Raw genomic sequence first — 26,804 nt, forward strand, 5'->3', positions numbered from 1 at the left:
TTGTAATTCATGAGCACTTTAATTTGAATTATGAAACAGGAAATCATGTGCCCTCTCTGAGAATTGGTTTAATTCAATCAGAACCACAGGGCATATTTAAAACATTTTCTGCACACAACTGCCCATGGAAATTCATTAAAGGTACATTTGTATGCCAGTCAGCTGGCCTTTTCCCTTAAGTTTTGAATACATGCGGCTGATTTTCAAGTGCCGTTACATATTACATGCTCATGCTCAACCATACACAGTAAACCTTTGTTCTTTTGCATGCTTCAAGATCATAGCAAGTAGGCCTCCTCGTTATCCCAAGAACTAAGACAAAATCCTGAGGCAACACAGCCTTGTCCTACCAAGCCACCACCTCTCTTTGGAATAATCTTGTCGATACAGCTGCAGGATTTCTTGTGATCTGTAAATCTAGATTTAAAATGTGTTTATTCTCTGTATGACAGCCCATAACCTTTTGTTTTTGCAGTGCATGAATATACAGTAGTCCAACAGGGTTCTGTTTGAAAAAACTGATGCTGGTCTACGTGGCTTTGATGATTTCAATGTTGCGCACAAATATCTGTGTTGGTTGAATAGACTCACATGCATTATAATTAATTGTTATTTAAATAAAAATTCTAAATATTATGTCAGTCTATGTTCATGTTCACCAGCAAGCATCAGCAACAAAATCAGTTTGACTGCATGGTGTTCTAGTGGAATGTTCTAACTAGCTGCGAGCAACACAATGTTGCGTGGTACGCTGTTTTAAGCTGAACTTTTGTTGGATGCCTGTTCCTATTTATTCCTATCGCTCGTTTTCAAAGCTGGACAAAGAACAGCTGAGTCGTGAAGCAGAAATTAAGCATTACTTATACAGTTCTTCCTCATTTAATCACAAAACTCTAAATAACAATTACAACCAACTTGCTGCTGGCTATATTGTATGTTATTTCCAGTAAATATCACAATGTAAAACATGTGTTTTCTGTTTAAAAAAATGCTAATGTAGGGAGATACTCATCTCTCCAGTGGTTATGTCTCCAGGCTGCTCATGAGCACAGAAGTGCATATAAGTAAAAGATTCAGTGTGGACAGAGAGTAATGCTCGCTTGCTGTTAGTACACAGTGTTAGGGCTACTTATTCTCAGGGGGAATTATTTTCAATGGACATTATGAACAGAGATATTAAATAAGTCAGAATTACCCGATGACAAAGACCCTGCTCTACAGGACACGAAAAATATTCAGATAGGTAAATATACTATATTATTGAACTGAATGTAATCTTATTATTGGATTATAATCTGGTTGTTTATGGTTTATTATACTAACTTCTACTACATGTTCTTTTTGTTACTGTCTTTTTTCAACACACAAACAGGTCTTTATTGCAACCCCAGCCATTAATGTGATGGAGGGATCTCTCTTTGCATTTCTTACATTTCTTTCCACATGTTTACATTTTTGAGGGATTTCTTTAGAATATTCAAATTGGTGTTTGGAGTGCAACTGTGGGCTTGTCAATTCCACTGAAACATTATATGTGCTACCAGAACAAAAATGATTTCACTACTTACTTTAACCGAACTTGAACTTGTCAATCAAAACTGTGATAATACTGCTAGCATTTCTGTACTTCAAAACTTAGTTTCTGGCCTACATTTGCTTTGGCAGCAATGTTTTCAAGCAGAATACAGGCCATAATTCAACAGTTTTACAACAGCACAAAAACTCCTTTTTTGGGGGAGGAGAATTCACCCTATCTCTCTTCAAGTGATACATTAGTCAACACAGCTTATGGAAACTATACTTAATTTCACGCATCTCACCTTTCTCTCAAAAATGAGTTCACTCCAAACTAAAAAAAAAAAACCCACAAACATTCTTTCCTCTTACCTGTAGTGCTATTTATCAGTGTAGATTGTTTTGGTGTGAGTTGCCAAGTATTGGAGTTATAAGTCGCAGAGATGTCCGCCTTCCCTCAAATATAATTGAACTAGATAGCATGCCTTCTTTCGCGTGGTGATACCTTTGGTAGGGTGTAGTTCAATAAAAAGAAAATAGTTTCGACATAAATCTTGTAAAAATGTCATGATTTTTGGAAAGAGACACTGCTGAGTTTTGGGGTTTTTTTTGTGCTTTTAGCACCCAAAGCTGAGTACCATCTAGATTCATTATACAACCACGTTTTCAAAAAAGTTGGGACACTGTGTATAACTTAAATAACTGAGTACAATTGAATGAAATACAAATACAAGATATTTAATGTTCTACCTGATAAACTTAGTTGTTTTTGGATATATATGCTTATTCTGAATTTGATGCCCACAACAAGTTCCAATTAAGTTGGGACAGGGGCAACAAAACACTAAGAAAGTGGTGGAATGCTCAAAAAATACCTGTCTGGAATATTCCACAGGTAAATCAGTTAACTGTTACCACACTGTGAACCCCAACACTCACTCGACTTACAATTTTTTTAGGAAACAGCTTAACTAAGCTCAAAACTTTTTAGTTCAGAACAATACGGCAACATAAAAGTTTTGAGTACACCCGACACAAAAATAAACATGTCACATGACCCTTGTCTGAGAGGAATTTTATGTCAGTTTAACATAGCTTTTTTGTTGCTGTTTGACCATTTAATTTTATGTCACATGAACACAAAAACATTGAGTACACATTTTACAACATTCTTTTATTTCATTGAACTATAAAAATATATTGTGGTGATCTTAGGTTTCTCGATTGCAGCAATAAGGCAAAAAGATGAATGCTGAACCAGGAAGTGCTCTTTATTTCACATCAGCACTACTTTATGTTAGACACTTAGATCTCCACACAGGCGGGAGGTCACTGTGTATACGATTTCACTCATGGTGCAAAATGTCTTTTACCACAACATGAACTGTAACCCAGTAGAACCATTGTGAATTACATAAGCATTAATCTCTGCATAATGGGTAACGCGAGTAATTAAAACACATTTAAAGACAGTTTTCTTCAGCTTATGGCCTTCAACATACTGTCGAACAGCATGCTGGGAATCTCCAGCCATTTAGCCCCATCACACCATAATATGTTAAGCCCACAATGATAGCGTTGTTTAATGGCCTTAAACTAATTAGGCAAAATCAGCTTTATACATTTTAGTCAAATTAACTCAAAACTCAAAAATTGTTGACTTGACATAAAAAATTATGTCAGCCTCAAATGGGATGAATTTTTGTGTCAAGTGAACATAAAGTTTTTATGTCATTTTAACAATCCAGGGCATTTGCTTAGACTTTACATTAAAATGTTGTGTCATGGATGGATTGGGGTTTACAGTGCAGGTGATAGTATCAAAATTGAGCATGAAATTGGGCATTTTCAAAAGGCTCAGCTGTTCACGAGGAAGGACAGTGCGAGGTTCACTACTGTGTGAAAAACTGCTGTGACTAATAAGCCAACAGTTTAGGAACAATGTTTCTCAACACATAATTGCAACGAATTTAGGGACTTGCTTGAGTTTCTTGAAGACGTTTTGCCTCTCATCCAAGAGGCTTCTTCAGTTCTGAACTGAACTGAAGAAGCCTCTTGGATGAGAGGCGCACCGTCTTCAAGAGACTCAAGCAAGTCCAGTTGCCTACGATATAGCACTTAAGATTACCATGACATGGATGACTGAGAATCATCACAGACATAAAGAATTTAGGGATTTCAGCATCTGCAATCCATAATATCATCAAAAAATTCTGAGAATCTGCAGAAATCTCTGCACATAAGGGGGCAAGACTGAAAACCAACACTGACTGCCTGTGACGTTCAATTCCTCAGGCTAAACTGCACTGAAAACAGATATGACTGTTTACAGCATATTACTACATGGGCTGGGAAACACTTTGGAAATTCATCATTGGTAAACACAGTTTGTCGCTGCATCTACAAATGTAAGTTAAGACTCCTCCGTTAAAAATAAAAGCCATATATCAACAACATCCAGAAATGCCTCCAACTTCCCTGGGCCTGAGCTCAGATGAGATCAACTGACACAATGTGGGCTAGTGTGCTGTGTTCTGACAAGTCCACATTTTGAACTGTTACTGGAAATCATGGACACTGTGTCCTTCAGGCTAAAGATGAAAAGGACCACCCAGATTGTTACCAACGACAAGTTCAAAGCCAGCATCTATGGTGGTACGGGGCAGTGTTAGTGCCCATGGCATCATGGGTAACTTCCACATCTGTAAATACATAATCAATGCTGAAAGGTACATACAGGTTTTGGAGCAACATATGCTGCCATTCAGATGACGACTTTTTCAGGTATGTCGTACTTATTCCAGAGCTCAGCTGACCTGCCTGCAGTCCAGGGCTGCCCCCCATTGAACATGTCTGGCACATTATGAAGCACAAGATGCAACAACAGAGACCCTGAAACTGTTAAGCAACTTCAGTCATATATCAAGGAAGAATGAGAACAAAAATTCTCTTTCAAACCCTTAGTAATTATTGTCCTCGGTTCCAACATGCTCACTGAGTGTTGTTAAAAGAAAAGCTGATGTAACCCAGTGCTAAACATGTCCCTGTTTCAACTTTTGGACGTGCTGCAGTAATCAAATTCAGAATAAGTGTATATTTACAAAAAAAAGTTTGAACATCAGATATCTCGTCTCTGTACTGTATTCAAATTAATATAGGTCAAAAAAGATTTGGTAATCCTGGCATTCTGTTTTCATCTAAGTTTTACACAGCAGTCTTAACTTTTTGGAATAGTGGTTGTATTCAAGAGAAGGCAGACATCTCTATGGCTGAATATCGCCAACACTTGGCAACTCACACCAAAACAATCTAGGTTGATAAACAGCACTACAGGTAAGAGGCAAATATATGTTTTTGAATTAGGGGTGAACTGTCCCTTTAACACCTTGTCAACATAATATAACACATACACAGCTGCTGTCACAGTAAAACTCCTAAACTAACAACTGCATGATTAAGCACTTCCACTCACAGCTCGACTCACCAGATTGTTGCCGGTTCAGATCCCTCTACTTCCAGATAATCCGACTTCTCCTCCATCTGAAATTCAGTGAAAACCAGGGAGATGGTGTCCCCCGGATCTGCCAGGATGGTCCACTTACACTCCCCACTGCTGCCCAGGCCTCCAGCACCTCCACCTCCACCAGCGCCAGGAGACTCACCGCTGGGGAAATCGAAGCTGGAGATGAGCCCGCTGGAGCCCCTCAGGGTGCCACCGCACGTGTCCTCCGCTGTCAGTCACCAGAGAGAAAAGCAGGGTGGGGAGGGTGAGGGAAGAACAGACACGTGGTCTCTGGGTTATTTCAGAGCTATTACTCAAAGTTCAACATGGGACATGAAAAAAGTGGCTTGAGGCAAAAAACATCTGTACCTGTCCTCTCAGATAAATGCAAACCAGAGCAAGACCAATGTGGAAGCTGATGTCAGAGCAGCACAGGCCATTTAAACACAATTTTGCTTTTCACACATCCACAGGTTGTCGAGTCTAAAGCTAATTCCATTACAATTATGGGATTTCTAACAATATGAAACATAAGATTAAAAGACGGCTTGTTTTCTTCGCACTGGCAAGAATCTTGAAGCATTCAGACAAGAGACAATGGACATAATTATTTACCAATTATTGTGTGCTAATTCTGTCAGTTTCCTTCAGTGCTGTTTGTGGAAGTAAAAGTCCTAACAATGTCTTCTGTGTTTTTCTCCCTTTCCCCCCATCTTGTCTATTCCCTCCATCCAAGAGTCAGTAATTCATCATTGTGTCCTCCAAGCCCCCACATGTTTCAGGAAACAAACAAATGGTGATAAACAGGGCTTGTAATGCTCTGAAATTGTATTTTTTTTTCCAATGTGGGGAGCATGGCACGTCGGTTGAATGTTAATGCACTCTACCATAACAGTGGCTTGCTCTCTTTCACTCCATGTCCCTTTTCCCTTCTCTCCCCCACCCTTTCTCATATCTCTCCATCTCTCTCTCTCTTTCCATTCCTCTCCTCTCTGCATGTCCTCTCAGATCTTTCTACTATTACTCACCACCCTCCCCTCTACCCCTATATCCGTTTTTTCTCCCTAAAGAATTCTAATGATGGCAGGGCTTTCACAGTTTTCACATCATTTAAGACTAATATGTGACACTCAGCTGTGCCAGCTGAAACCTTTGATGGCTCAGCGCTCCACTCAGGGCTGTCAGAGCTGCCAGCCTTGGAACATTCCTGTATGCTGCATTACACGATTGGTCAAGGAACAAGGAAGCGGGTGTCTGAAATTCAAAAGAAGATAAAGGGAAAAGGGGAGAAGATGAGGGAGCAGGAGCTCGCTAGTTAGCTTGATCCATGTCCTTTGACACATTAGCCAAAGCATAGCGATTGATCAAAGTTTTCATAGAAAGGGCAGCAATGGCATTGATACTGTGTGAGACATCAATGATGTACACACATATATGATTTATATCAAGGGCCGACTCATTTGCAGACTACACCAAGGGCAGGCTTTCATTTGGTGAATGCTTGCAGCCTTGTAGCAACAAAAGAATGTGGAGTCATGATTTGTTTCTCGTTTGAATCATTGCTATCGCTACCTCCACCACATAACACTTAGCCTGAGTGACAAATTGTATATCCCCTCAATGCTTTTAAAATGACATTTCAAAAAGTGCCCAGCAGATTTGTAGAGTAATTGGCTATAGGCTGAAATTAAACTGATATTAAAGTGCTGCAAGTCTGACCAAAGGAGCCATATCACTTTTTAACCTTGATGACAGACAGGGGGGCAGCGTAAAGTGTCTTCATGGCCATCAAGGCTGAGAGAGCAACAAAGAAGTGGTAGGGAAGCGTTGGATAATCAGAGACGGGTGAGTGCAGGAGAGGAGACAAAAAAAATAAGTGAAAAGGAAAGAGATGAGTAGAGAGCAAATCAAGAGTGAGAGGAAAACAAGACTGAGGGATAGAAGGTTACAAGGTTCATTTATTGCCACGCTACAACATAGGGTTGCGCAACAAAATCAGTGGTAGTCCCTTTATGCTACACAAGAAAAACAAAAAAAAAACACAGCAGTGCATTTTTGCAATTTGCATCAGGAGGAATGTTCACTGGACATATAATATGGTCTGCATCTAAACATTAAAAATTCAGCCTGAGGGAAACATTGTCCTTCTTTGACTGTTTTAGCACTAAGCATCACTGATGTAAACACAGAGTGTGCCCCCTCTCATCCCACCAGAGTACTGCACCCTGTCTGCAGTCCACGGCCTCCCTGTCAGGTACAACAGCCTGATCTGGGCTTATGATGGAGCCAGGTGTCTGCAAAGATGTGAACACAACAGTCTTTAATCTCCACTTGCTGTGTTTACCAGAGTCTTATTCCATACATTCTGCTGGATAGGGTCGTGGAAAAGCAAGATAGGAGCCGAGAGGGGGGCTGGGCCAGCCTAACTCCTATTTCCACTCTCTCTCCTCTCTTCTGGGCAATTACACCACCTTTACCACGTTTATTAAAAAATCCTATCAGCTCCATTCTTCTGCATTTCTTTACTTAGCACTTCTTCCCCATACACAGTCATTCAAAAGTCAGGGGCATATTTTCTGATCTTGATTCTTCAAACACTGGGGACGTTACCTCTGCACTTGTGGCAAATGGCTGTTTCCAGAAAGAGCTCATGCCTCAATACACTGAACTGAGTATAGCGACATACTGTGTTTTGTCATATGGATCACTCCACTTTTATAATGTTGATCTGCTCTATACACACACAACATCTACTACACGTCTGTCTGTCCTGGAAGAGGGATCCCTCCTGGGTTGCGCTTCCTGAGGTTTCTACCAGTTTCTTCCCCGTTAAAGGGTTTTTTTCAGGGGAATTTTTCCTCACCAGCTGTGAGGGTCCAAGGACAGTTATACTGGGCTTTATAAATAAAATTGAATTGAATTGAAATGAAATTCAGTTGTTGACAATAGCAGCAAAATAGGAGACAGAATCTTTCTCTAGCCCAGGGTCTGACATTAGCGCACCCCCCCCCCACAACGTGGGCACATTGTTGGCAGTAGCAGGTTGTCAGGCCATCCGCGATTTTGGCGCACAAGGTGGATCCAAAACATAAAAACACGTTTGGTAGGCTTAGTGTATGACTGGACAGAGCTACAAAATTGAAAGTGTCTCACAATTGGTATATCAAAGCAGCATTGTTGGCCATAGAACCGTATTCATTCTGAATAAGCTTGAAGTTCACCCATATCTGGGGCACCCAGTAGCTAACCTGGTAGAGCGGGCACCCAATGTACAAAGGCTGTATCCCTCCCGCAGCAGCTACAGGTTCAATTCCAACCAGTAGCCCTTTGCTGCCTGTCATCCCCTCTCTCTCCCCCTTCCTCTCTGAAACCATCCTAGCAAAAAAAGGCAAAAAGCCAAAAAAGTAATCTTTGAAGTTCAACAAAGTCTAACCAATAACCAACATTATAAAGATGCACACATATACGTATATACATGCCCACCTGCTACTGTATCAACTTCATCTACAGTACAGGCCAAAAGTTTGGACACACCTTCTCATTCAATGCGTTTTCTTTATTTTCATGACTATTTACATTGTAGATTCTCACTGAAGGCATCAAAACTATGAATGAACACATGTGGAGTTATGTACTTAACAAAAAAAGGTGAAATAACTGAAAACATGTTTTATATTCTAGTTTCTTCAAAATAGCCACCCTTTGCTCTGATTACTGCTTTGCACACTCTTGGCATTCTCTCCATGAGCTTCAAGAGGTAGTCACCTGAAATGGTCTCCACTTCACAGGTGTGCCTTATCAGGGTTAATTAGTGGAATTTCTTGCTTTATCAATGGGGTTGGGACCATCAGTTGTGTTCTGCAGAAGTCAGGTTAATACACAGCCGACAGCCCTATTGGACAACTGTTAAAATTCATATTATGGCAAGAACCAATCAGCTAACTAAAGAAAAACGAGTGGCCATCATTACTTTAAGAAATGAAAGTCAGTCAGTCCGGAAAATTGCAAAAACTTTAAATGTGTCCCCAAGTGGAGTCGCAAAAACCATCAAGCGCTACAAGGAAACTGGCACACATGAGGACCGACCCAGGAAAGGAAGACCAAGAGTCACCTCTGCTTCTGAGGATAAGTTCATCCGAGTCACCAGCCTCAGAAATGGCAAGTTAACAGCAGCTCAGATCAGAGACCAGATGAATGCCACACAGAGTTGTAGCAGCAGACCCATCTCTAGAACAACTGTTAAGAGGAGACTGCGCGAATCAGGCCTTCATGGTCAAATAGCTGCTAGGAAACCACTGCTAAGGAGAGGCAACAAGCAGAAGAGATTTGTTTGGGCCAAGAAACACAAGGAATGGACATTAGACCAGTGGAAATCTGTGCTTTGGTCTGATGAGTCCAAATTTGAGATCTTTGGTTCCAACCGTCGTGTCTTTGTGAGACGCAGAAAAGGTGAACGGATGGATTCCACATGCCTGGTTCCCACTGTGAAGCATGGAGGAGGAGGTGTGATGGTGTGGGGGTGTTTTGCTGGTGACACTGTTGGGGATTTATTCAAAATTGAAGGCACACTGAACCAGCATGGCTACCACAGCATCCTGCAGCGACATGCCATCCCATCCAGTTTGCGTTTAGTTGGACGATCATTTATTTTTCAACAGGACAATGACCCCAAACACACCTCCAGGCTGTGTAAGGGCTATTTGACCAAGAAGGAGAGTGATGGAGTGCTGCGGCAGATGACCTGGCCTCCACAGTCACCGGACCTGAACCCAATCCAGATGGTTTGGGGTGAGCTGGACCGCAGAGTGAAGGCAAAGGGGCCGACAAGTGCTAAACACCTCTGGGAACTCCTTCAAGACTGTTGGAAAACCATTTCAGGTGACTACCTCTTGAAGCTCATGGAGAGAATGCCAAGAGTGTGCAAAGCAGTAATCAGAGCAAAGGGTGGCTATTTTGAAGAAACTAGAATATAAAACATGTTTTCAGTTATTTCACCTTTTTTTGTTAAGTACATAACTCCACATGTGTTCATTCATAGTTTTGATGCCTTCAGTGAGAATCTACAATGTAAATAGTCATGAAAATAAAGAAAACGTATTGAATGAGAAGGTGTGTCCAAACTTTTGGCCTGTACTGTACATAGATCTACGTCACATTTAAATTTCGTCTCAAGGAAGAGTCAGTAGTGTATCAAGTGAGTGGTTGAGAGAGCAAGAGGTCTCTCTTGCCCCTGCTCAGAGCAGACAGGTGTTGGCTACAGGAGCAGAAAGGAAATTAACAGTAAAGTTGTTGAGTTGTAGTAAATGTACTGTGTAGGCTTCAGTTTGTCAATGAATAAACACTGCAGCTCCTCAAGACCAAGCCAAGTCCCTTTGTCTTGCTTTAAAATATTACCATGATGATTTTTTTTCCTGTATCAGCATTGTTCCAGGCTAAATATTCTCTTTATGAACTGAAATGCATTGATGGTATATTTCTGCACATAGGTGGACACATTCATGCACGAGCATGCATGTGTACTGTACCCTCCCACCTCCAAAAAATAGGGCTCCCCTGAAAGTGTAATTTGGACACTAGAATTTACCATGCACGTATGTGTGTGTATGGTTTAGGTGTAAATATACTGACCATTAAATGACAACATTCTTTACATTAAATGATGTCTAAATGATCTAAATGTGATTTGCTCATTTAGTGCATTTTTTCAAAAGTGGCAGATACAATTTCTGAGTTGCAGACAAAAAAAAAAAAAAATTGCTTGTCACAGGGGAGGGCAGGCAGGGAAAAAGTTAACCATACCCTGCCCCTGCCAAAGTGAATTTGGTCCTAACAAAAGGGATTTTTAATATATTTTTAAAAGGGTTCTAACATTAACATCTGAATCAGCTGGAATTTGGCAGCCAGAGGCAGTATCAAAACAGCCTTAATGGTGCATCTCTGTTGCCATCCATCACACAACAATAATGATTGAGGTTGTATTCAAAATTTAAAAAATGTTTTCACAGTGTGAAAAGATTTTCATATCATTTCAAAAACTGAAATAATAATGTATAAAGAGATCACTTTGGCCGACACAAGGGACAATTTTCATACTCACACATTCAATAACTCAGATGCCTTTTTTATTAGGTACATCTAGGCTAGCTAAAACTAACGGTGTCTAATACAACAGACCTGCAATAAATATGATGGAAATTGGGTGCAAAAGTGACTGACCTACAGCACATCTTACAAAGTTTTATAAATGAATCCAACAGTATCAATCAATGTTTTATTGGATTCAGCTTGAAAGGTTTCTCAAAGTTAATGTCTGGTCTGATCAATAACTGCCAGAAGCGCTCAAGCTTTAGAATTACCTTTATTGTCAAATCGAAATGATCTTTCTCAAAAGTCAAACCAGTTTTTTTCTTCATCTACAGCTGAATCGTCATCTAAATAAAACAGACTATGCATTCCATACTGGTTGTGCTGCTTTTGGAGTGGTAAATGTACATATGAGTACTTCTTCTATGGAAATGTCCAGACCAGATAATGGAGGACTTGTTTCATTTTAATTTTGATGAAATGTTCCCACACATTTTCAAAACGTTTGTAAAACGTTTGTAAAAAATTTGTAAAACTTTTCCATGCCTTTTCAAGAACCCATAATTAAAAATACATTTCTTGTCCCACTTGGCAGGTGTTTTTGAAAAATATCAGACTGCATATCAAATGTGGGGAGAAAATGAAGAATTGGAAAATGTGATGGTAAACAAAACATCACGCATGACACATATTCGAGCAACTTTACATCGTTAGCTACAGAAAGCAAAGTTGTTGTTATGTTACAATATGTTAACAGTTATCCACGGAGGATTACTGGAATAACCTCATGACACACAACAAAATTCCATGACTTTTGACTCAACTACTTTTACTAATTCCATGAATTTTCCTGGCCTAGGAAATGTAACTGTGAAATTTCATGACTTTTCAAGGTTTTCCGTGATCATGGGAACCTTGGGCATTGTCTGACATCCTTCACTATTGGTGGACTGTTGAACAATAAAGACACATTGTATTGTACTCAAGTCTATTCTGTTCTGTGTGTCTGTCGGAGAGTTGTGGTCGAGCAGTGTTCCCCCCACATGCAACAGTGAATGTGTGAACAATTTTGGGCACAGAAATTAATATGTATTATGAAAAGAAACAGTGGTTAATGCGACCATCAGTAACCACAAAAAATGTAACATTTAAGGGATACAAAAGAAGTCTAACAGGACAAATTCAAAGAGTCAAAAAGACTTCAGTGATAAAGTAGTGGGCTGAAAATTATTAGCAGCCACACAAAGAGCATGAGTCAGTCAAGGTCATTCAATGACATTTTAACATGAAATCCAAACTAAATACACTCTGTGTTAACCAAAGCTAGATGGACTTATCTTACTAGAAACATCAGGGCTGAGCTTAAAAGCTCATTGTGCTAATTATCAGGTAAGTATTTTATAAATGCACTCAGAACACTGTGACATTGATTTCCAATGAAGTGCCACATAAAATAAGTACTTGTAAAACCCGACAAAACTGACAGCAGGTATTCATGATACATTATGTCACACAATGATATCAAAACGAGCATCCTGTCTTAAGGATGTAATTGAACTTTATTGATCCCTGTGGGGAAATTGGCTAATTTCTCTCAAACACACTAATGCACAGTACGTTTAAACTTGTCCAAGGTCTGATAGACAGAAAACGGAATACAGGCTAAAGCAACAGAATTTTTTAGCAGTGGACAATAAATAATAGAAAATTCATTACAACCAAACAAGCATATTACACAAGTTTAATTTGCAGTAGTCAGGAGAAAAATACTGTAAAAAAGAACAGAAAGATTTGGTGCATCCAAAGGTCTTTCATGTTAAAATGTTTTCTTTTTTCTTTTCTTCAGTGCTCTAAATGAGTTGGAAGCTGTAACTAAATTGCCTATGTACTTAAGAGTAGAAAACAACCACATTTTCATATTGTTGAATATGAAAGGAACACAACAAGCACAATTAAACAAGAATCTGCAGGGCATCTGCTGGAGCCTAGGGGCATTGTATGATGAAACTTGATATATACATCAATCAAACATCAACACGCAGCAGTAAGACTCGGTGCTGTAGATAAGAGTAAATTAAGTTAGGCCTTGAGGTGCATGCAGAGAGCAAGCAGAAACCGCAGGCTGCCATCCAGCACTGTTTATATTCTAGGTTTTGACTGGAAAGCACAGAGGACACAGCCTTGCCACTGTGGCAAATGATACTACTGATATTATCATAGAAAAAAAAGGAGACAATGAAAAGGCTTTCCCACAAACCGTAAACAAAAATGAAAGCCCTTTTTTGTTCCTCAGATCTTTGTACACTGGAATAGGATGCTGGAACAAATAAAATATAGCTCGTTTATAGTTTTCTCTGAAGTGGTTTCCATGATAACGGACTTGCTTTCTGATCATCGCTGAACATCATTCAGCTCAGGTGGTGGCAGCATGAAGCCATGTGCAGTAGTGTGAGTGACAGATATGAATTTTTATGTAGTGGGAACTGCCCACTGCATACAAGCATCTTTAAAGAGACATTTTGGTAACACTAAAAAAAAATGCAACTCATTCTTTGGTTTGTGTGTTGTGGATTAATTGCCTACATTTTAGCACAGGGCTTCCTCAAAGGCATGAGACAGATTTCCACAACCACGTTTTTATGATCATAACCTCACTTATAACTCATTAATGTGTCTACAGTTGTAGCCCATTAAACTGCACAGGAAAATTGGGTAGATGCTTGGGAGCAATTCATTATTGTGCAGAAGTACTATGACAGGTTTCTTAGCTGTTTCTTTGAGAAGCATCCATGCATGGTACTGTAAATCATGAACCGGCAAACTGCTGTCTGAGGCTCAAAAAAAAATGCTTTGCAGTTTGAGAATTTTAAATGGCTTCAACTGGATAATGCCTTACAGGTTCCATATATTCACATGCAGCGTTTCGTTCGGATGCATGGCAGCATTTGAGGTACAGTAAGCCAACGAGGTTTAGTGACATAAAAGAGGCACTGAATGCTGGGCAATGTGTTCCTTAGCAAATCATTAGAACATGCTCTGGATTTAAAGAAGATGAAGAATATCTCTCTTTTGAAAACGGTGGCAGTGTAAAAAAAAAAGAAAAAAAAAGATGGTGGTGAGGATTAGGACTGCTTTAGCTGAGCTCATTTACATCCCCAGCATCAGCAATCTAATGCTACTTGAGGAGGGATTAAGCCTCTCTCCCCTTGACTTTGATCAGATATACAACACTTGTCTTTCTGCTTAGAAATATTCACCCCCAAGGATAGGGGGAAGGAACATGTATAATTTTCTACATTACCTTAGGTTTCTCCTTTGTAATAATCCATGTGTTAATGTAAAGGCAGTGACTATGCCTACAGTGAGTCCCTCATTTGCTCAGCTGCAAGTCATGTTAAACATTGATAGGGCTGAGCAGTGGCAAAGTGATCTGTAATGGGTGCACAGATGCAATTCATATTGCATCATGCATGTTGCTGGGGGTCATTTCATTACAGTGGCCATTTCGCCGTAATTTCATATTTTAAATGAGTAATGAGAGAAGAGGATGACTATTTAATGAGCAATATAGCACTACAGCACTAATCACAGCCATATATATGGGTAAAGGATTTGGTCATTTTTCTTTTCACAAAAACAATGATCCTCACATCGTATTATTATTCTGCTCAAATCAATGAATACTGAACATGGAGGATCATGTTGGTAACTTAATTTCTAATCCAAATGCTATTACAGTTGTTGCCTGTTATCACCTTTGTGGATTCAATGCAAGAATTTCTAGCAGTATCTTAGTGAACATAGAGAGAGATATTTTTATATCAGTTCTAACTGAGGAGGACAAATGAGCACTCACTTGAAATGAAAAATCGTGACATGGGTAAGAAAAATTTTCATATTTAAATTCTCTATTTGAGTAGCAGAGAGCTGAAAAGGCACTGCAGAGGGAACTGCGTGTTTCGTCCAGTCACATTACCAGACATGGAGATGTTTTAAAGGAGCAAGGTTTTTCTGTGGCCTAATTCTCTTATTCTGTTGGACAGTGGCTGGCAGCGAGAATGACAGTGCATCAATAGACCATATTCTCATGTTACCATCCTGTCCCTCTTTGCTGTCTCGCTGCCTGGTTTAATGAATGTCCAGAGACAATTTAGATGGAAGGAATTGAAATGGGCTCCTGGGAGGGGCGGTAGCAACTCACGATTAGAATAGCCACCTCTGTTTTTCTGTCTACCTTTCAAGCTCTAATGTCCCCTTTCAAAGAGACAGTAATGCAGGATAAACACACATTTATGGTTAATCTAAATGGGATAACACCTGGCATTACGACGGCTTCACAATAACTACAGTATACTGTTATGGGGTTCCCATAACCCTGACTCAAAACCATCTAAGCCATGAATTCTGATTTTCTCAATAACAGAATAAACAAACATGGTGGTTGTGTGTGAGTTGTTCCATTAGGAGTCAAACTGAGGAAAAGAAAAACTAAATTACACCCCTTTCTCCATACCGACTTACATACTGAGCCTCCAGGGTAAAAACTGCAGTGACCACTTTTAATTAAATGAAAGTCGACAACTCTGTCCAGCAAATATATTTATATCTGATGATTCCACAGTTCAGTAATGATGTTTAATATTGGTCAAATTTCCACGGCTTCATTATCCAGCTTTAAACGAAACGTTTGTATTGGAAATTGGTATTGTATGTCTCCCTGCACTTCTCTCTTTCCTCTCCTCTATCCCTCTCTCTTTCTGTCATCCGTTCACACACAAATGCCTCACAAACACAGACTTTGGAAGTTGTATGAGGATGGAGAAGAGAACTGAGAGAAAGATGAAAAGAGAGGGATAGAGACAAAAGGAGGTGACTGGTTGAGAGACTGAGGTGTTAGGAGACAGTGGGGGGTGGACGGTGGATTGGGGAGAGATTTTGTGTTGCTGTGTGTTTAGTGTGAAACAATTGGTGATGAGCAGAAAGGGCAGGATCTCTGAGGAAATAAGATCAAAGGACCATCTGCCCACATACAGGAGCCGGGCTGGATTTAGTCGAGAGAGAGTGTGGCTCAAGCAGTGCCCAGGCCTGAAAAGGAGTGATGTTTCTGGCCCGTGGCAATAGAGGCTAACACCATCCTTAAATGGAAAGGAACCCCCCATATGCAGCTTTTTGTTTCCCTGAAGCTTGCCATTTCTCAAACATATGCTGAGCCATTTCCTTTTTGCTGTGCCTTGCACTGTAGAATGAGTTGGCAAGAGCAAATTTGCTCTGCTGGCTTTGGGATTTCTAAGGATTGCATATTGGGACAGGAGGGGGGGGTCTTTGACTCTTTTTAGTATATTCTCTCTTTTGTTTGGCTGACTTTGCAGGTTTAAGGCCTTCGCACACCATGTCCATATTATTCATCTGAAATCGTCACACATTTTAAAGTAAATATGTCACATTGGGTCAATCATGTTAATACTCCAACTCGGAAACTTTTGTCAGCCACTGAAGTTTTTGAAACAGGTTCAATTGTTGGCAATTTTTCACATCTATCTCTGTATGTGTGCGTGTCCCTATCTGACATAGGCTGCCACCCACTGTTCAGGATCAATTGGAACATGAAAATTGGTGGTCTTCTTTTTAATGTGTGATTCCAGTACTGCTAACAGCGCATCAAACTGACATCCTGAAATAGATCTGGAAACGACTGGGATGATTATGCTGCTCCTTTATCAGCAGGTAAAACTCTCCTTGCTCTGGATGTCTTCTCAGAATGGGATCGACCCAATCTTTTCTTATTTTACTTTAAAGAAGTGAGAGGACAAATCATCCTCACTGCTTGACGACACTGTTCAGTATCATTTTACGAATTTTCACAACAAACAGAACGATAAAAAGCAGACTCAGTGTACAGTGCAAAGGCCTTTAGATCTAGCAGTCCATCAGCACCAAAGTGTACCAATTTAGTCTATTAAGACATGTAGTTATTTCCTGCTTTTCATCTCAATAAAGAAAACCACAAGATCAATCTGCTTGAATAAAGAGTCAGTTGAAAATACTAGGGATGCACCGATTGTGAAATTCTGGGCCAAGACCACTACCGGTGTTTAAAATAATTTGGCTCATAGCTGATAACAATGTTTATATATTGTTGTTTATTTTGTTCTTGTTGCTATTCACTCTCTCTTTTGTACTAGAGGAACAAAAAAATCTACACTATAAAAAAGCAACTGAACTGTTTTCAAGTCATTCAGTACTTCATTACCCTTATCTTTTGAAACAACCTTTAATATAACCTTCTTTCACATAAAAACATATTTTAAAAATTGCTTCAAAGGCTTTTTATTGTAAATGATATCATAATTCTCGTTCTCATATCTATTTTATATTGCTGTGAAAACATCAACAAATTTCTCCATCAAAAGCCTGCATATATTCAATTTTCTCTCTGAAAACTACATTTTACAAGATTACACTGAACACATTATGAAAACATTGTAATTTACCTTCTCCCACTGCTCACTTTTACTGAATAGAGCTTCAGTGGATCATAATGTAACTCAACGCAACCTCCATGAGCTGTTATTTATGGCCTCTGGCTACTAACAGCTCATGTTAACTCGCTCTCCTTGTGCTGATTTAAACACAGATTAGTTGTTCACAGTGAATGTAGTATTACCAGGGAAACAACAGCGTGCGTCCTCTGACGTGTTAATAGTGAGTTACCTGCGTCTTTTCGTCCTAAAGACATCCTGGGAAAGATCTCTGTTGAGATCACAGAGCCCATTTGCCAAACAGTTACTGTATTCTTCTTGTACCTGCTCATTAATTTAAGTCTGTGGCTGTTAGTCTCGAGCCCTGCTTTTAAGCGTGGTTAAAACTGATGTGATACAACAGAAAAAAATCGGCCACTGCCATCAGTGAATGACATCTTATTTGCCAATAGGCTGATGACAGTCAACAAAGTGAATATCTGCCAATACTGAGCTGATAAATCACTGCATCCCTAGAAAATACACACTGGCCTACTCCAAAAATGTCCATGGTGCAAGACTTTTATTTTTGATGAGGTTAATTATTGTAAGCTCAGCTCTTTAAGTTGGATGAGGCTATTTAAGTATACAGCAATAAAAAACACAGGAGCTGACTATGGTGTTAGATTGGATGGAAATGATCAGTATATGAGAATGGTTTTCAATCCTTGAGAGCTTTTCCCCTAATGTTAGTTTATTTTTCCTTGTGGTATACAGTATGAAGAGGTGTCTGTCTCAAAAAAATAACAAAAATAACTGTTAAGGTTTTCCCCGGCTAAAAATGAGACTACAGCAGAACTTCCTGGTGGTTTGGGGTAAAGGGAGGCTGACACAGCAAAAGCAAAAGCAAAAGAAAAGAAAAGGTGTTGACTCCCTGGAATATGTGCATCACAGGTTTGAAGTTCACCCAGACTGCAATAAATGCCTCCATCTCTTCAGCTGAACAGTTCTCTTGTGTTATACAAGTGCAGCAAAAAATAATAAGTTGTTCAAATGTCCAAATGGAGTTTTAGATGAGCTTTTACAACACAACATTGATTAAACCTAACTCCCAGTGATTGCAGCTCAAAAACTTTCAGTCTACTGTACATCACAATAGCAACTGTTAGAGATAACTTGCAGTATAAAGACTGCCTTACCTCATTTTGAATCCATCATGCTAAACGATCACTCTCAGTCCTTTGTACAGACACTGTGCTGTAGCAATTCTGACAAATTACCGACCACAGTGACATTTCTTGAAGTCCCTTCCCACTGTGCGCACATCATTGCAAATTTCAAGAGGCTCTTATAAGCACAATGCCTTTCTACATATGTCATGGATTATTTGCGTCAGTGTGACGACAGGTCCCATCTAAGCACAGCAAGGGATAAACAGCATGAAGAGCACTAGTCAGTCATTCATCAACCAGCTGTCAGAAAGAAACCATCATTATGCTATAGCATCGTTTTCACTCTCTCTGTTCCTGATGGTTGAGCAAAAGAGCTCGCTGAGACAAATCACCTATGCACAGCATCTTTAAGGGTTCAAATCCTGGGCAACACTGTATTTTGAACACGCTAGGAAGTTTCTGAGCAAAAAATGAAGCAAAAACCATAATGAAACTCTTCCAAGTGTCAGAAGAGAAAATATATTACACCTCAAGCAATGCAACTTTTTGAAATATCTACCCCTGCTGTATGCTCATACTTATACCTACATGTTGTTTTTCATTTTGGTTCATTATTAGCTGAGATGCCAGATCTTCTAGAAATTTTTCACTAGTGGATACTTGTGATTTACATAATTTATTGATATAAATATTTTGCCTTCCACAATCACCTTTGCCAGGGTTAACAGTCTAAACAATAGATAATTTTGGGTCACTTGTCTTGAAGTAGACAGAAAACTTAGTGGTTTGAGAATTTCCGCCATACATACTATGAATGCTTTTTGCCATATTGGTGAATCAGCAGTCTCAGTATATTCCTCCTGCCAGGCGAGAGAAAAGGCACAGTAGATATTGAAGTTTCACAGGTTCCAGGTCTGACTGAATAATGTGGCATTTTCATTTCAAATCCCCCACATTGTGGCATAAGAACTGTCTTCATACTGTCTTCTTTCTCTGCTGTACATTCTGTAGTAGTTCAAGTTGTTGCTGGTCCACCTCATGGGAAATGGCTCTGGAGTTGGTGGGTGACCACAGTAGACTACAATGGTTGCATTTATTTTTCACTGCCCAATAAAATAGACTTGGTGTGTCTTTAATTGCTTGCTTTGTAGCTCATGCAGCCTGATTTTGTTACTCGTGCAGTTTGAATGGAGAGGTGAATGGTATCTAAGTAAAGCAGCAGGAGCAAACAGGTCACTGAATAAAAAAAAAAACCCATCCCATCAGGAAAAAACTATGGCACATTCCAAAGACATGCCCAAAACCCATACTCCTCCAGTGTAAGCCATTAAAGTACAGCCCAAGTGGCGATGCAAAAACCTAGTAGATGTACCACTCCTGCCATCAGCATTAATGTATTTAAGCTACTTGCTCTACAGGAATAAATATTTAATTAACCTTTTGAGCCACAGAGGCTCTAATTAACTTCTTCAACATGATTAAAAAAAAGTAATTCCATCCCATCAGATTGCAAATAAAATTACAGATCTAATGAAGACTTGTGCCAGACTTTACTACTCTGTGGCACACACCAGTCACCCAGTCACACCCCATCAAGCTCTCCATCATGTCAAAGGAATTACCTTTATGCAATTCATGGAAAATAAAAGAGAGGTCAAAACAAACCAATCGCTGGCTTATTTTATATGTCTTTGGGGAAGGCTAAAATGTGTAGATAACATAATGCATAACTACAGTCACATTGTACAGCTGGGAGAAATAGTTGGCAGCAGCAGACACGACATGCAGTAAAAATGATTAGCAATTCATTTAGAGCAATAAAACATCCTCACCTCTGCAGATTGGCACAGGGAAGTCCCACACTGACACACTGGCTGTGTTGGTCACACAGGTGAGGAGTGAGTGTCCGTCCAGGACATAGCCAGTGATGCACCGGTAGCGGATCTTGTCACCTATGTTGAACTGAGTTCCATTCAGTATTCCTTTGGGTGGAACTCCTGGATTTCCACATGAGCTGCTTCTCAGCTCTGGAAAATAAAAAGACAGTATTGTTAAAAATAATAATGTGTTGATGTAAAAAAAAAAAAAAATCTGCACTAGTGTGTTTTATTTTCATAGCTATGGCTTCCTAAAAGATTTCAATATCATTTTTGACACTGTTAGTCATCTTGATTTAAGTGTTAAGAGTCTCACATACACTGTTAATAGCACATGTCAGCACAAGTCTGACATTTATGCCATTGCTACTCAGATGCTTAGTTATGTCTGAAGATTTGAAATGATCTTGGCAAGATGTTAAAAATGCACTGCCCAGGGAGCGGTGAAGTACCACACTGGTGTCTTACCAATCTCTTTGCATTAATAGTTCACTAAATTACATCAGTGTATAGGTGGAAGCTGCAATGAGGGGCAGAGAAAAACAAGTACATGAACACAGTGAAAGAGGAAAGAAAAGGAAAGGTAGTAAAAAGAAGAAGGAGGCACAGGTACATGAGAGAAGGAGCTACAGCTGCAGACCATTATCATTTTCCTGTATGCTGCTGAATCGCCGCATTGCCTAATAGTAGGAACTGAACTCAAATTATTTTCAGAAATCCAAGGGACTTGTGCACTGAATGTGTACCAGGCTTTTAACTTTTAAAGAGCACCCACTATCTGATACCCACTACAGGGCCTAGGAAGAGGCTAACAAATCATTTACAATGAATACAGGGTTTCTATAGGAAGGAATGTTCATCTAACCTATGGCAGATTTTACTATGTACAGATAACTGCCATGTCAAATGACTTTCTTTTTACCTTACTTATATTACTTACTGATTGCATTTCATTTGTTTAAATACTATTTTTGATTTAGGCAATTTCTTTAACTCCAGAAAATAGTAACAAGATGATGAAATCTATAGTAGGCATGTACTTTCACAGAGTGACATTATTATATTTACAACTTAATATCCACTCCTTTATCATCTCTTAGCACCCTCTGCTCTCTACTTCCTTATTACTTTACCTGTTGTGTATCTGCTAATCATGGTACAAACATAGATATTAAATGTAAATGACTGCATGTGATAGAACAACCATAATGATGAAAAATAACATTGCTTGTACAAAACTGCATTTACATCAAATTTAAATCCCTTGCTGTACACATTTTTGAAGATGTAATATCAGAGTTATACATCTTTCACAAGAAGGCAATTCCCCAGAAATTACTAGCAACATAATATTGTGCTCATGTGCTGACAGAGCCAAAGTTCTTATGATCAGTGTATTCCTTTGCAAACTACTGAAAGAGAATTCTGATAACAATCTACTTTAAGTTGTGATAAACAGGCCTGGAGGGCTCTCCCATCCTATATTCTTTTGGTTGAACACAATCTTCCAGTACATTTCTCTCCTCCATTAGACCACCATAACTCAATCTCTGTTTAAATTCCCCTGCACATGTTCAGACTGAACAAAATGTATCATGATTTTATTTCAAGCTGCAACACTAGGCTGACCAAACGTCCTCTTTTTCCCGGACATGTCCACTTTTTACGTCCCGTCCGGGGTGTTTTTTTTTAAACTGATGATAATGTCCGGTTTTCCGTGTTTGTCTGTGAGTGTTAGAGTGCGGCACGGGCAGCATATTTCTGTCCGAACCCGAACCAAGCCCGACATTATTTAATGACCAAAGCACTGAGTTTGTGTCACACAGTGGTTACAGGCTATTTAACAGGCCGGCGTGTGCCGTGGGTGCTCAGCTGCGGAGAGGGAGACCTCCGTGTTTGAGACGGGAGCGGGCGGCGGGAGGTCCGAGGCTTCCAGCGAGAGGAGAGGGAGAAATATAACAAAATAAGATAAAATACGAGAAACCTGTCTCCCTCTTTTATTTTATTTTCAGCATTTAATCAAGGCGGAGGCGGGCGGCTGGAGGTCCGAGACTTCCAGAGAGGGGGGAGGTAGAAACAAACAGCCAATGTGTGTCTGTGTGTGTTATGTTCAGGTGTTGTCACGTAAATAACAGTGCCCAAGCAATAAACAGGACAGACAAAAGGATTTTATTTATTTTTACACTACATTTTCACTGAAAGCTGACCGAATCCGACCCGAGCCCGAATACAATTTATAGCTACATTTTTGACCAAACCCGGCCCGACCCGTCAGGTACCATCAGGCTCGGATCGCCACACTCTAGTGTGTGTATGCGTCCCCTATTGGGGCCTATCTGAATTTCTGTCTTTGAGAGATATTATTTTGTAATATAACTGAATTTTCTATCACTACATATAAATTTTAAATATATTAAAATTATAAGGCATCTTTGAGTAAACTGCGAGTATCATTTAAGTGGGCTATGTCATGGCCGGCTGAGTGTCCTCTTTTTTGGAAATCAAAATATGGTCACCCTATGCAACACAGAACATAACACAGCGTTGGCTTCTTTTTGCCTCTGCAGTTAGATGTTTTGTTTTTTCTTGAGGGCAGGATTGGGTCTGACCTGAGTTCATGTTACTAAACTTTAAACACCTGTGTGAGTCAGACTGCAGACTAATGATCCAGGGTCCTTTTGGCTGTTGGAACCTGCGGTCGACTTGAACCAAGGTTTGGCCTGTAAAGCCAATTATTTTGCTGCAAATACAGTCTTTCTAAAGATGTTACATTTGGTTTTAAATTTTTCTGTTTTTCCCTTGTATATTATTGTTTTCATGATGCTCTATGCTTGTGTCTCTTGATGAAATGACAAACAAATGTGTAAGTGTGTTTGCAAATGTTAAACAACTAGTATCACAACAGTGTCATCACCTTTTTTAAATTCCTTATGTATTGGTTAACAGCCATTCTCGGAACCCATCGGCTATATTCAGCGTCTGACTTCCGGCAGACGGCGATACAGCCTCTGGGGGCAGACCCCCAATTTTTTGGCATTCCGGTTTGATTTGGGCGGAGGAGGCGAATTTCCGTTTCCGACTTCCGTTTATACATAAGTAAATATGCTGAACCATTGCGATGGATTCAGAGTTTGCAGTGACGCCAATTATGTTCCGCCTCGTTAGTTCACTGCACGGAGCGTTTAACCTGGCAACAACTGCAGCCGGCTCAAATGTGATTGATCAATATCACGCGGACTACAAACAGCCTACAACCGGAAAGCAGGGCTCTTCCGCTCTTCTTCTGGAGGCAAGATCTCCGGAGTTTGCCTACAGACTCTACATTCACTGAATGTAGAGTCTGTATATAGAGACTAGTTAACAGCTAACCCATTCAAAAAAGTTTGGACACCCCTTCATTAACTTGAACCAGTACCACCCTTGTGACCAAAATCTAAAACAAAAAGTAACTAAGAAATATATTAACATGGCTTTTCAGTTGCTACTCTCTTAATATAGAGCACTTTAATAATCAGTGATTATCTATTTGAAGGTAAATATTTCACATGGGCTACATCTGTCATTTTAGATTAAAGAGCATCTCAGTAAAAGACAATGTATGTATAAAAAATATAAATCAGCCAAGGGCCAACCTCTGGGGCTGAAAAATGAAGCCAACAGAAAGCACCAAAAAACGCAATTCTTTGAATGGCCACTTAAGACTGGCTCCAGAAGCCAGTCAGTCCCCATGGACACCCATATTACAATGTCCAACTTAACAGCTGAAATATATGTCAGCAGCCTGATACAAAAAAGGTTTTGGTCTCTACAGCTAATTTCTCCCTTCATGACAACTGTATGGGGGTGAATTTTTATATAACTCACCCATTTACATTAAATCAAGGCTTAAAATTATGCATAATTAAGGGTAGGTCGCTTTGACTGACAGGTTGTCTGCTGATAGTGTCCTCGATTCTCAGTCAGATCCACCCTGCGCTCTTTCACAGCGCCATCCTCCATCCAAAAATGGTCACTTCTGGCTGAAAAAAAAAAAAAAAAAAAAAAAAAGATAGCAACGGCCAAAATGCTGAGCTCGAGGCTTCATGAGAAGAGTTCACAAACCAGTAGGTGATGTTACAGTAGGTGTGTCCATTATTTTCACAGTCTATGAAATGAGACACACTCTTAATTTTATTATTAAATATATTAAGTCCATCTTAAAAGACACAATTGACTTAGCTTTATGATAAGGAACACAACATAACTGAACTCGTGGCTATTGATCAATATAACACAATTACGTCTGATCACATCCAGAGTTGTCTTGTTGATAGGAAAAGAACACTTCCTTCAGTCCTACAGCTTGTGACTGATCATGCAGTCAAGTTAAATTATTATTTCTGATATGTGCCATCTGTTTGTGGCTAATTATTCCAACTGGCAAGTCAGGGAACAGGAAGCCATTTTACACTTACATAAACTGTGTTAGATGGATCTATGGAAAGATAGACAGACAGAAGGAGGTAAGGAGAAGTATATCTGAGACCACAATTCTGAAGTTGATTTCATTGACAGACACATCTGTGAAGATGCACTTTCCAATGTTAATTTCTAGGAATCATTTTTGAAATCCAATCACTAATCCACTTTACACTGCAGATGCTCACATACACATCCCTCATACGTATGATCTCTAATGAATGTAATATAAATCCTTAGCATCAACTGCCGGCTGTTTATGTTTATGAGCAAAATTAAATACCAACAGACTGTGACGGGAATAAAGCAGGAGGAAAGGGGACCACAGAGCATGTGCAATTTCTTTTTTAATCAAATACAGAAAGTGTAGACTAATAGGTAAAAAACATCCAAAACAGACCTGATACTCCAGTGACCATTAGCCTGACAATCCCAACCTTCACCAAGGGTACTACATTTCTGAGCACAAAAACACTATGATGTAAAAATTAAACAGTAAACAGTATTTCCAAAAACCCTACAGGCACAGTAGTTTTCTGGGTTGATCAACTCTTCACTGACAGACCCGACTGAAACATTGGGAGCTGAGGCCCTCATTTGCGTTCTCACATTTTAATACCAGCTATTTTTAGACAAAAGCTCCTGCAAATTAATCTGTCTGAAGAAGAGTAAAATATGTATAATGGGTTTATTATCTATTTATGTATGATCCATGCAATTCTTTTACTTCAAGCTGCAACACCTCCTTCCACAAGTATCTCCAAAAGTTCAGTGAAAATACAGAAATGGAAATTTATGACCGACAGCCAATTTGAGTGATGTTTTTTTTCTCTGAGAGAGGTGCACACTGAAGGAAAATCGAACCACATATGCAGCATTAATGATGCCTGACCGATGTAGGGGTGAGAGGTGTGAAGCAGGGTTGAGATTCCTGGATTAACATCTGACCAGCACAGAGGTCAGGGGTGAGAAGGAGCAACCCACTCTCAAGAACAGCATTCGTAAGCAATTGTTTTGCATTTGCAAATATGTAAACTATTACTCACACAAAGTAATAAGAGTCCATGGTGCTGCGTTCAAATTATATGGGGCACAGTGTATTTGGTCACATTAATCTTTAAGGTTACAACAGATCTATAGTAAGAAGCATCCAAAAAAGAAAAAAAAAACTTGATTGAATGGGACCTTTATGCTAATTTTCAGGTTCATACTTGTATTTTGGGTTTCTACTAGAACATGTTTACATGTTTGATGTTCAAAAAAAGCTGTGCTGGAACACCAGTATTCACCCACTGTTTTAGCACCTGTTTTAGCATCTCTTTAAGACCCTCCTCCCAAAAGAGCCCAATTTGCTCTGATTGGTCAATGTTTCCAGGGCTTCAGTATCTGAGTGTCTCTACAGCATCATTGCAGCCAGGGGAATGACTGTGATGGAAAATAATGGCACTTTTACTGTGAAAAATCACCAATAAAAGCTTTTAAACACAACCAGAATTTGAGAAATTTGGCATGTAGCTTCGTGTAGCGGAGTAGTATTGTAAAAATCTGCAATAGCGTGCCCCGAGCACATGACTGTATAAAGGAATCCAATATGATCTGACTTGTCTGACTTGACAGCTTGTCTTGAAAGAAGAAAAAAAAACACTGGAAACGAGGGTATTCGAAATGGTCTGAAGCCTGAGGTTTTTGCTCACAGGGATTACTTTTACACACGTTTACCACACTATTTAAAGTTTGG

General features: G+C 39.6%; 1 protein-coding gene across 5 annotated transcripts in view; it reads right to left on the reverse strand.

Moving 5' to 3' along the window:
- Nucleotides 1-26,804, reverse strand: part of LOC117265836 (CUB and sushi domain-containing protein 3-like) — a 268,435-nt gene that overhangs the window by 189,608 nt on the left and 52,023 nt on the right. For all 5 annotated transcript variants that reach the window (XM_078171922.1, XM_033640574.2, XM_033640575.2 and 2 more), the window contains exons 4-5: nucleotides 20,564-20,758; nucleotides 5,000-5,246 (exon numbers count right to left, since the gene is read on the reverse strand). In XM_078171922.1, the coding sequence (XP_078028048.1) occupies nucleotides 5,000-5,246; nucleotides 20,564-20,758 (442 nt within the window). The remainder of the gene's footprint in view (nucleotides 1-4,999; nucleotides 5,247-20,563; nucleotides 20,759-26,804) is intronic.

This window comes from Epinephelus lanceolatus, chromosome 10 (genome assembly GCF_041903045.1).
Source record: "Epinephelus lanceolatus isolate andai-2023 chromosome 10, ASM4190304v1, whole genome shotgun sequence".
NCBI classification, from domain to species: Eukaryota; Metazoa; Chordata; class Actinopteri; order Perciformes; family Serranidae; genus Epinephelus; species Epinephelus lanceolatus.